At 39.8% G+C, this 11525-nt stretch overlaps 1 protein-coding gene across 1 annotated transcript; it reads left to right on the forward strand.

The window, feature by feature from the left end:
* Nucleotides 1–293: 293 nt before the first annotated feature.
* Nucleotides 294–9205, forward strand: YPEL1 (yippee like 1; the record flags this gene model as incomplete). Its single annotated transcript, XM_079543967.1, has 4 exons — nucleotides 294–410; nucleotides 6641–6684; nucleotides 7974–8082; nucleotides 9116–9205. 4 exons carry the CDS (start codon nucleotides 294–296, stop codon nucleotides 9203–9205), a joined length of 360 nt encoding a protein of 119 aa, XP_079400093.1.
* Nucleotides 9206–11525: the final 2320 nt, after the last annotated feature.

The following is an 11525-nucleotide window of genomic DNA, read 5'->3' on the forward strand; positions in this document are numbered from 1 at the left end:
AAGAAGATGACTAGCACAGCCAGACATTTGCTCTTAAATAATCCTTAGTTTAGTGCCTAGTATTGTTGAGCAACAAGCTTACTGTGCCTCTGTAAAGCTGGTAACTTTCTGCTCTTTTCGCCTACAGGTTGTGACTGTTTCTCTTCTGTCATTTGTGTGGAAAGTGCCACACACACTCCAGAACAACAACGGCTTTTGCTTGCATATTCCAGTGTTTCTTTTGTCAGCGAGTTCAGCAAAGTTGTAATTCTTCAAGTGCCAGCCCTGAGCTGAGTGAGGAGCCACCAGCAGAAATGGTGAAAATGACAAAATCAAAAACGTTCCAGGCTTACCTGCCGAACTGTCATCGAACCTACAGCTGCATCCACTGCAGAGCCCACCTGGCCAATCACGATGAATTGATCTCCAAGGCAAGTGGTTGTTTATGGGCTTCACAAATAATTTCTCAAGCAAATTGGCTCCCCCTGTGTCAAGGCTCCCAGTAGATAAGGGATGCAAATTCAGTGCATGCTTCAAAGCATCTTTCCTGGGTTCACTCCTGGGTCATAGGTGTTGCGTACTGAGGACTAGATACGTTCTGGAAACTTAGATATATGTCACTTAGTGACATATTCTCATACTTGCAGCCTCCATCTGCTGTCAGGTAGGTATTACTTGTGAGATGTTGTATTTCAGAAGTCTAAGGAGAACTACTGGAAGAAAGCATGGATTTCTTTGATTATTTGACCCATGGTTACAAAAGGTAACCATGGTTATTTGACCCATGGTCACAAAACTGGCTGTATCCAGAATGTTCCACTCGTTATGTCATCTGTAAACACTTTCTGCTCTATACCAGTCCCTAAAGAATACAATTAATGATATGTTCAGAACATTTGACTGTCTAAACTTGGAAGATATGTGAATTGTTGAAATGGGCTCGGCCTGTCCTTAACCTGTTGCTGGGAGAGACCAAGATTTGTAATGTACAGAATGCATAGGAAAACCTGAAGTTTGGGGAAAATACCTAAGGGACTGGTTTGTTTTTTGCTTCAAAATAAGTTTGATGGATTTGCTCTTAGTGGTATCTGGAGGAAACAGCTGCTCTTCAGACATCTTCATATTAGTGCTTTTTGTATAGTTCTTTTGCAGAATAAAATTTTTAGTACCTTTGTAACTGACTTTCTCTGCCTGTTTTTAGCAGCAGCAGTCTGGTACTGCTAAAGAGATGGGAGTGAGCTGCCCCTTCAGCTGAGGTTTTCTTTGGGTGGGAAGAAAGTGTGCTTGTGCACTCACCCTTGGATTGTTATCACAAAGTACTTTCTCTGTTGTCTTTTGTGTTAGTAACGCTTTCAATCTTCACTTACATATCAGGACAACTTTTTGACTCACAGTAATTGGTGACTGTTTTGGACTGCTATGTTGCTTACTCTTCTGCTCCGCCTTTGTTTTAGTCTCCTAAGCAATTATTTCCCTCAATTTAGTACATGTATGAGGCATAGAACTGTGAATTTAACTTCTTGAATAAGGAACAGTGAGCTGGCTCCTTGTCTTAAATAGAATGAGGAAACTATGAAATAGGAGAAGGTTCATAGTTTTTTCCACAGTGATTGTTCTTATTTCTTTTTAGGATCAGTGAAAACATGGGGAATTTGCAGATAGTAACATGAATGTTTGAATTCCACTTGTTTCTGTCTTGCCTTGAGTCTAACCTACAAGCTTCATTCTTCACTGACAAACAGTAGGGAGGGGTTGCGTTATTGAATTTCAGATGCATACAGGAAGAATCCACTTTGCTAGCGGTATCTCTTAAGATATAGATTCATCTTCTAAATGTATTTCTAAACACATTTAATAGGAAGCTCTTCTTTCAGAGGACTTCATGTTTTTGTATGCTGACTGAATTGCTGCAGTTACTGCACACACTGGCTGCCTCCAGTGGCTTGAGAGCCTGGGTCAGGAGAATGCTGAGTAACAAACGTCCTGATGTTACAGCTCTAAAAATAACTTCAAATATTTAAAACTTGAAATGAAAGGCACGTGGAGATCGTTCTAAAAACTTGCTCTGATCCGGGAAGTTTTAGATGAGGATTCTAATTTAATCCTGGTTTCTTTAACATCACAGTGTCATGGAATCATTCAGGTCTTGCCTGGCAAGTAGCTGAAAGCACTGTCTTATCTGCAGTATTGCAGAGATGGATCTGAGAGATGATCTGAGAGAAATAGTAAATGGAGCAAGTTTTTTTTTCTGCCTTGATAATTGTTTAATCTGTGTCTTATGTTGCATTATGTTGCATCATTTTCTTTTAAAATCCCAAAGTGGCAAAAGAGCCCTGCAGTCTGTAGCGCCCGGTACTGTTCAGGTATCAGAGCACTTGCACGTTTCTGATGTGTGCCAACGATGCTGTTTTTATTACTGAGTAATAATTATTTGACTTGGGTGTATGTTTAATATAGTAATGGAGGGTCTGTCTTCACTTGCGATGTGAGATCCAGCAAATGAAAGGAAGCCCTTCCAAATGAGGCACAAATGAAACTCCTTGCTGTCCTTTAGTTTCTTTTTTTTCCAGCGTTATGGTTAGCTTGCAAGCTTTGCTTAGGGAAGGCACTGCTCATGCCATTCTCACTGGCTTATGCTAATGCCTGCCATGCCTTTCAATACACGCTAAGGTAGCAGTTTAGGTATTTTCAGTGAAGCATCTAATCTAATCCTGTCTGCAAGGAATGATTAATTACATTATGAGCTTTTTAGTAGCTTCCCTTCCCCCACCCACGCTTGTAGGTATGCCTTAGAGCAATAAATGCATGTTCTGTTTAACTGGTAGTTCCTTTTCTTCTGGGTGAAGCAGCTAATCGTGCTGTTGGAGCTAATTATTGTTTAACTTAGAAGCATAGCTTGTACCTATTTCTGCAGGTATGTACTAGTGTGTAAGCAAAACATTTCTAAACCTTCTTGACTACAAAATGAATTGATAACAGTTGTGTTAAATGACTGGAAAAAGTCATAATACCAAACAGCTGCTACAGTTGACCTTAGTGCAGTTCCTAAGCACAGTTTTTCTTATGATATCAGGCATTGTAGATACTTCCAGCTTAGCTGAAATAGAAGGTTAATGCTCTTGCAGCCCTGCCTGTAGAACTAGACATGTAGATTTTCTAGGGAAGGAGCAACTCATTAAATCAATGCTGTGCTACTAATTGAGGACCATCAAAAGCCAAATGCAAAGCAGATTTGTTTTAAATGAGAATTTTGGTTAAACTGGTAAATTGCCCAGCTTGTAAGTAACAACTGTGATTGCTCTGAGTTGTTATTGGTGACAGCTGATCACACCTGCTGCTGTCTTCTAATTCACCTCTCCTGGGTGAGGCGCATACTCAGGATAATGACAGTTCTAATAGGGCATTCTGCTTTGTTAGGATTTGTGTAGTAGTCCAGGAAGTGCTGAAGAGGTATTTTGAAGTCTGCATTTGCATAGGTGATGTTTGCTCGGCAGAAAAGCGGTTTGTCTGGAGCCTGGCTGGAACAGTTGTGCCTGCCAGTCCTTGCACTGCCATTTAAGGTGCTCCCTTCTCTTCCGTTTGCTTGGAGGAGCTGACATGAGGAGCTTAACCTGTCAGCCTCTTACCTTTTGTATCAGTATGAGCTGTACAGTGTCGAGTGTGAGAAACTTGATGCTGGTAAAAGCAAATGTTTGTGCAGAATAAAATCAGTCTGTTTGTGCAAAATACTCTCTTTTTAGCCAGGTTACAAGCTTAGCAAGCAGTTCAGCTGCCACTGTGAGCTGTGCCTACTTACAGGATGCAGCAAGAGGTAGAATTCTGATCATAAACCTTTCTTATGCCCGTTAGTGGATGGGAGCCCTGTTTGTTCATCAGTACTGTCTGATCAAGTGTGTGTTATGTGACAGATGTGTGCCTTTTTGTGCTGTTTGAATACAGCTTTCAGTAAAAACAAACTCCTTAGCTATCCATGTGAACAGAAAAGTGTGACAGCTCAGCTCTGACAAATGGAGAACTGGATTAGAAGAATGACAAGGCCCAGGAGTTTCAAGACTTGCATCTTTCCAGTGCTTTTACTTCAGTGTATAGAAGTTCTGCATGGATGGATTGCAGAGCACTGAATGCTCAGGGGCACGTTGATCTTGTGGTAGGACAATGATTTTAAGGGAAGACTGCTGTGAATTGATCATACCCAAGTTTTGTATTTGAGAACACAGCAAAGCAAGCTGTCACAGGTTGTTCTAAGTCATCTCCTACTGATGTGAAGATGGAGTAACTCTTCTGGTTGGACAGCAGAACAGTTGTATGGCATGTAAATACTGAATTTAGGCTGTAATCATGTATACAGGTGAGAAAGATGGTATCAGTCCATCACCCAGACTCTGCTAACAGGAGACCAAGAGAAGGAGGAAATGGAGGAATTTCTCAGGATGGGCTTTTCTTTTCCAGAACTGCTATCATGGGGAAAAGTTCTGTTTTGTCTTCCTTCAGAAAAATGCATCATCCAGAAAATTAGAAATGGCTGTTTCTGAGAGAAGGGAAAAAGCCTGGAAGAGTATGGTGTGTTCAGGGTAAAAAAAAAAAAAAAAAAAAAAAAAAAAAAAAAAAAAAAAAAAATTGAAAAATATTTTGAAAAAATATATCAGAATAAAAGAACAAAACACTTCTGATGTCACAGTTTGTATTTTTCTTGATTAGAATTTTGTGCAGTATATGGAAGAAGAGGGGAAGGGCTGCTTTTCTGCTATTGCTGGCATGTTACTGCTGTCCTCCGTTTCATTTTGAGAAATGCAGGGTCAGGGTCAGTGTTTATTAGGTGATGCAAGTCACACCAAGTCAAGACTAAACACAAACTTGGCAGAAAAACAGAGTATGAAAGGTCTCCTGGCTGTTAATTTGTTCTGGAGCCTTTTTTCTTTTCTTTAGCAGCTAGCTGGGGCCTTTGAGGATGGTATGTGTAGTTTAAGGTGTGATTCTGTAGGACCAGCCAAAAAAAAAAATCAACATCCAATTTCATGCACACCAACTGCATGCATGTAAACAGGGGCAAGTTACTGTGCTGCAGGAGGCAAAGAGCACGGCTCATTTGACTGGGGGGTGCATTTGATCCTGGTGTAATTTGGAGAACATTTTGAATTGTAATTAAAAAACAACAATGCGTATAAAGGAAGGAGAAATAGCTGCAACTTCCTAGCAGCTGAATTTGTACGGTGTTGTAACGAGGAAAAATAATGGTCATCGTTCAGTGTGTAGTTGTCCTTCGGCTTAAGAAGTGAAATGCAATTAGGAAACAAACACTGAAAGCTGTTACAAAAAGGTTCTGAAAGTTTCTTTAATTTCAGATGTTTGAAACAAGGAAGTGCTGTGATTCTAGGTTGTAGTGCAGGTTTAATTCTTTATGGTTAGGAGGGCCTTCAAAGCATTCTGTTTGCTTTATAAGAAAATTCTGATTGCTCAACTGCAGTTTTTTCTGACTTGGCTTGAAGCTGACTCAGAATGGTTCCTCCTTTGTTAGAAAAGCTTTTTTAATAGTGTATATGGCAATAGATTCTGTTTTCATCTGCAGTAAGCATGCTTTGTTTCTGCACTGATTGTGGGACACGGCTCTAAACTTGAGTGCTGCTTATTCTGTGGAAGCACAGACTGCAGGATCTGCACCATTCTGCCAGTTCCAAGTTTTAAGCATCTCGGTGGCGGTGCTGCGTTTTGCTCTTAATGGAGGTGTCAGGATTCCTTTCTGGCAGAGCTGCTCAGGCTGTCCTCAGCAGTCTTTCTTTTCAGGGTCAGTTGTACCTCAAGTTTTACCTTTCACTGCATGGCATTAACTTTTTTTTTTTTTTTTTTTTTTTCTTTTCCCCCCCTTACTTTTCAAAAAGCCAGACTTGCAATTCTGGGTATTGGACAGTGTACCTTTTCTTTCATCTTTGCTGTGATCAAATTAAAAAAAAATCAATTTTCTAAATAATTGAGATTTCCTTGACCTTTAACTAGTTAAATATTAGCACTGTAAGCTGCTCGGTAGAATTTCTCATTTTAAAGGGAGATTTTATGGGTAGCTGAAGTCTGCATGTAGCTGCACTGCTGCTGTGCTGCATACAGCAATCACAGTGGTGGTTTCCTTTGGTGCTGTATGTAGTGTGGCTTCAGCTGAACACTTAGCTCTTCTATGTACCATTTTCCCTTCTGCGCTTTTTTGTGCACCGTTCTGAGTTAGCGGTCAAGATGTGACAGTTGCTGGCGCGTTGCTAATCATTAAATTAGCACAATATCATCTGGTTTGATGTCAGATGCCTTCTGGTCGTGTCACTGTGAATAAGTGTCAGAGGCATCCATTGCAGTATGGACATTCTGCCTATGGTTTTTGCTTTGTCACTACAACCCAATTCTTAAAGTAGCTTTTGTTTCCAAGAACTTCCCATGTTGCTATACCGTGGCTTTCAGAAGAGTTGGTGTTTGATCTTCAATATTAGCACTTCAAGGATTTTTGAAGCATTTCAGAACAAACGTGGGCAAAATGATTAACTTTCTCTGATATACTAAGATAGGTAAAGAAAACTGGGGGGGAGGGGGAAGGTTTTTTTTGTTTGTTTGTTTTTTAAAATGCAGCTCAGTATTACTGTTTTTTCTTTAACAAATCCAATGTTGTCTCTTTTAAATACAGTCCTTCCAGGGAAGCCAGGGACGAGCCTACCTCTTTAATTCTGTGTAAGTATGCTGTTACGGTTATGCACACTACCTACAGACAGTATTTTTTTGTATGCTTCATAAGCAGAAAACAATAGCAATTTGCCTAAGTTCACTTTGTCCTGTTCTTTTTAGAAGCTTTCTTCACTCACTGGCAGTGGTTATTAAAGAGCCACTGAGCTGACGAACACTCCAATGCAGATATTAATTTCTTACAGTTCAAGTAGTAGTAGTAGTTCAAATGGCTGAGAGTTTAGAGAGCAGAGTTAAGGAGAAGTTCCTTTTGTGTAAGTAAGGCTAGCATATTGAGCAAAAGTTGCCATTCTGAGATAACCCAGAAATCAGAAAGTCTTGCATGACTGTGATTTTACTTTGGACAACTTTGCTGTCTAACATTTTCTGTCTCCTGTGATAGATGCATTTACAGGTTAATGTTCCAGTACTTTGTACATCGTAAGTGACCTTGAATATTGCAGACCTGCTAGAGGCCAAAGGTATCTGCAATTTGGCACTTTTAGGATGCGCCCTTATCGTAAGATAAGGGGGAGTTCTTTGAATTTGCTAATGGATGTATTTTGAGTTTATAGTACACCAGATGGAATTTTTGTCTTTATTTTTATAGCAGCTGATTATGTTGCAGCACTTTTGGAAGAAGAAATGCAATTAAATGTCTTGGTGTATTTTAGGTCAAGATAATGGAACTCTAACTGCAAACTCCTTATTTGTAGCTGTTTAGTGAAGACTTCAGACTGTGACTCTGACAATAGAACAGCAAAAATGGCAATGTTTGGTCCTTTTATAATATCTAAAAACTTGGTTTAGTCTTGCCCAATCTTTTCTGCACAGACTCATGTTCATGAAGAAGTATTCTGATGCAGTACTTCATGGGATAATTTGTTTTGTAGTTCTGTCTGTTCATCGTGACTCAGTCTGCTGCTCTGTGGCAAGGAGATTTTGAGCCTTTTTCCTTGTTGCTGTTTTGGAGTTTGTTCTCAATTCTGATACTGGTGCTGATGCACTGATGCAGACCATCAGAGTCAAAGTCACACGCTCTTTTCTGAAGAAAAGCACGAAATTGGAGGGGTCTTCAGTTACTGCTTTCTGCTCTGTTCTTAAAAGGTTTTGCTATTTAGCATGTTGCTGATGGGCGTAAGTGGGCATAACTGGCAGTGTGATGTTGGGGCAAATAACTTCAAAAACAGAAATCAGAACTCAAACGTTTTTGTCTTCTTGAGAAAAGGGGAGTGGCAGATAAGAAAAGTGCTCTTCTGCAGTTAATGTTGAGTCCTTTCTATCTTTTTTCTTCCCAGGGTAAATGTGGGCTGTGGTCCAGCAGAGGAGAGAGTTCTTCTGACAGGTTTACATGCTGTGGCAGATATCTATTGTGAAAACTGTAAAACCACTCTTGGATGGAAATATGTAAGCAATGTATTTCTGGCTTTGCTCGGTTCAAACACAAGGACTTGAGCAGCCTAGATATTTAGTTGATGTTACTTTTCACATACAGCTGACAAAAACATAGTTTTGCTTCCTTACATCTACTGGAATGCTGCAACAGATGACTATTTGGATGACAGCAAAACTAGCATGAGGTATCGGTGTTATTACAGCTATGCAATACTGCTGTAATAGCTTCTTTCCAGTGTTACAGACAGTGTATTCTAAAACAGATGGAAGAAATTGACAAAATGGGTCTTAATGGTCTTGATTTCAAAAGTCGGTTCATACAGCAGAAACATCTGATGTGATAATGGTAGCAAACTTCTTTGTTGTTGCTCACGAGCTGGGGGTCGGCCTCTTCTCTCATGTCATTAGTGATAGGACCAGAGGGAATGGCTTCAAGCTACGGCAGGGGAGATTCAGGCTGGACATGAGGAAGTATTACTGTTCAGAAAGGGTGGTCAGGCACTGGAATGGATGCCCAGGGAGGTGGTGGAGTCACCGAGCCTGGGGGTGTTCAAGGAAAGGCTGGATGTTGTGCTGAGGGACATGGTTCAGTGGGAGCTGTTGGTAATGGGTGAACGGTTGGACTGGATGATCTCTTAGGTCTTTTCCAACCTTGGTGATTCTATGATTCTATGAACTTGATTCTGGCTTTGGAACGTTCTGTAACACAGAAAACACTGAGAATGTTAAATCATGGATGTTGTAAGTAGGATTCTAATGAAATGTATTTTCTGATATCTAATATTAACCTCACGCTGTGACCTTAAGATGTAGAGGTAAGGATATGCCTAGAAATATGCAAAACAAGAACAAGTCACCATTTGGAAAACTTGTAGTTCACACAGGAAGGAGAGAATAAATACAGAGGAAAAAAACTTGCATTAGCATCTTCAGTTTTTGAAGTTGTTTATCTAACTTGTGTTTTTAATGCAAATTTGATGTTTAAATGCTGTATTTCCCCAACTTATTTTAGTATCTTGATTTCATTTTTTTTCTTCCTGTCTAGGAACATGCTTTTGAGAGTAGTCAGAAATACAAAGAAGGAAAATTCATCATTGAACTTGCCCACATGATAAAAGACAATGGCTGGGAGTGAATCATAACCTTTTTCCTTCTGTTTGGACAATACTCTGTGGGACGTTTTACAAAGACTAATGCAAAGTAAAGGAAGAGCTTGGCTAGAGTGGCCCTGAGAGTATCACTGAACTCTGAAACCTCACAGATGAGTAGTGTAGTGTAAGTGGCTATTTCAGGCCATGTTTGCCTTTTCTCCTTGTGTAAGTTCCCCTTTTTTGTACGTGTATTATTGTGTGAACAGTTGTTTTGGAACATTTTGGATGACCTTTTTCTAAACTCTCTCAAACGAGAAACAGTTCACTAATTGAAAATGGATTTTACTGGCTAGCATCTGTCTTTGACCTATGCCTTTAATGCTACCTTCTGCTGTGCATGCTCCTTGCCTAAACACCTACACTCCGATCCTATAGAACTTCTATATCTGAGATGTCTGAAAGAATGTATGGGATGGGGTGCAAATTTCTTATATGTAGCAATTTCTGATGTATTGGCAGCGCAGGGGATGCAGTATTGTAGTTACTAACTTCTTTTTAAAATTTGAGTGTACCACAACCTGAGTACATCTTGTAGGTGAGTTGGTTACAGGTGCAGTGCTCAGTTTAAGAGTATTTCAGTTGCACTGACTGAAATGAGCAGATCTTCAGTTGTTAGGATGAGTAATGCTAGAGGTTTGGTACCTTAACGAAATACCTTAGAAGGATTTTAAATCAATAATGCTGTAGAACGTGTTCAACTCAGACCAGCACATCCCCTGAGGAGTTCCCAGGATAGGAAGCTTATAAAGTGTAGCTTGCAAGATAAAAAACGAAAACAGAAAAATATATGCATCTTCTATTTTGGGAAAAAATTAGTTGGTGTATTAAAAAAAATTGGTACTGTACCTTTGCCAGTAACAGGGACTTGTGCATTGATAGAGTTCTGTGGCTGGTTCCATGTAACTGTGTAGTCCTAATGCACTGGACAAAGAGGTTGATATCAAGGAAACTCGTTGGAGTATTCTTCTGCTACGTTTGAACAAAAATATTTATTTTTATGTGAAATGGTCAGAGCCTATGAGATGAAAACTAGTATAGTGCATGTAGAAAGAGGCGGTAACAGGAGGGAAGGGGAGTTGGACTCATTTTTTCATAAAACAAATTAACAAGGTAGTTTTTAAAATTTGAGGGCGGGGGGAAGGGGTTTCTTGGTTTGCTGGCTGAATCATCCCCAGGAACATTTTTATAATAAAAATTTATATGGAACTTACCCTCTCTTTTGATCTCCCACTATTTCTTAACTGGAACAAGTTAATAAGAGAATCTCCTAGAAGGTGTATGTATGCTATTAGATGTTGGTGTTTGTGCATGCACATTCTCAACTTTTAAAGAAATGCTCTACGTGAATTTGCTGACTTTGTTTTCAAGCTGAACAGTCTCTGAAGACTGTTTGAGTTTTAATCCTCCTAATGCTCGTGGACAACGTGTTTGGGGAAAAAATCTTTTAACACTATGTGAAGACTAGACCTGAACAAGACAGAAGCCTTGCAATACGAAATCATTCTCTTTCAAAAACATTTCTAATATGGCACCTGCACAGTTCAGTCCGAGGTGCCATTGCTGCTGTCATGTTTTTGGGAATCTCTAGGCTTTCTGAATTCTGCTGCACTTTAGAAATTTTGTCATGCATGAAAAAAAAATATGCCAGTGGGTAGGGGCAATACGGATCTTCAAAACCAGCCTTCCAGTCCTTGTGGAGAGGAGTGAGAATTCTCCCATGTGTAAACATTCTCTGCAGGCTGGCTAAACTGCATTCAAGACATTGTAATGATCTATCTATACCTGTGAGTTAAGAGTGTAAGAATTAGGGAAGTAGTTGAAGCTGTTGGGTTTCAGTCCAGAGACCTGAGGTGATACGATCTGCCTGGATTTTGTGGCTTACTTGTTGCTACTTCATGCTCACAAATGAGGTCAGGCTTCAAAGTCTAATTGTAACAGTGTCTTTGATGCAAGATGGACTTTGGTGTTGCCTGTTTCTTGATGTTTTTGACTTGGAGTTCTTGAGACTTTTTTCCTCCACTGTAAGGTCTGTTGCCAAAACAACAACAAAAGAAGCACTAAAACTTCTATCTGCAGAAGTTTGTGTTGGCTTCAAAGTCCAGTTGTAATGTTAGTAGTTGTGAAGACGCTTATGTGAAGTTTGTGCATCTTTGAGCTTCTTGTATTTCCTGGCTGCAGGCTTGCTGAAGTACACTGGACTGAAGGCAAAAGTAATAGCTGCTTTTCAGTAGAGAGTTGAAATTAGAGGAAGTATGTAAAGTATTAAAGATTTTTCTCTATAAAATCGGGGGTTGGCTCTCTTAG

This window comes from Tetrao urogallus (genome assembly GCF_951394365.1).
Source record: "Tetrao urogallus genome assembly, chromosome: 17".
In the NCBI taxonomy this organism is placed as follows: domain Eukaryota; kingdom Metazoa; phylum Chordata; class Aves; order Galliformes; family Phasianidae; genus Tetrao; species Tetrao urogallus.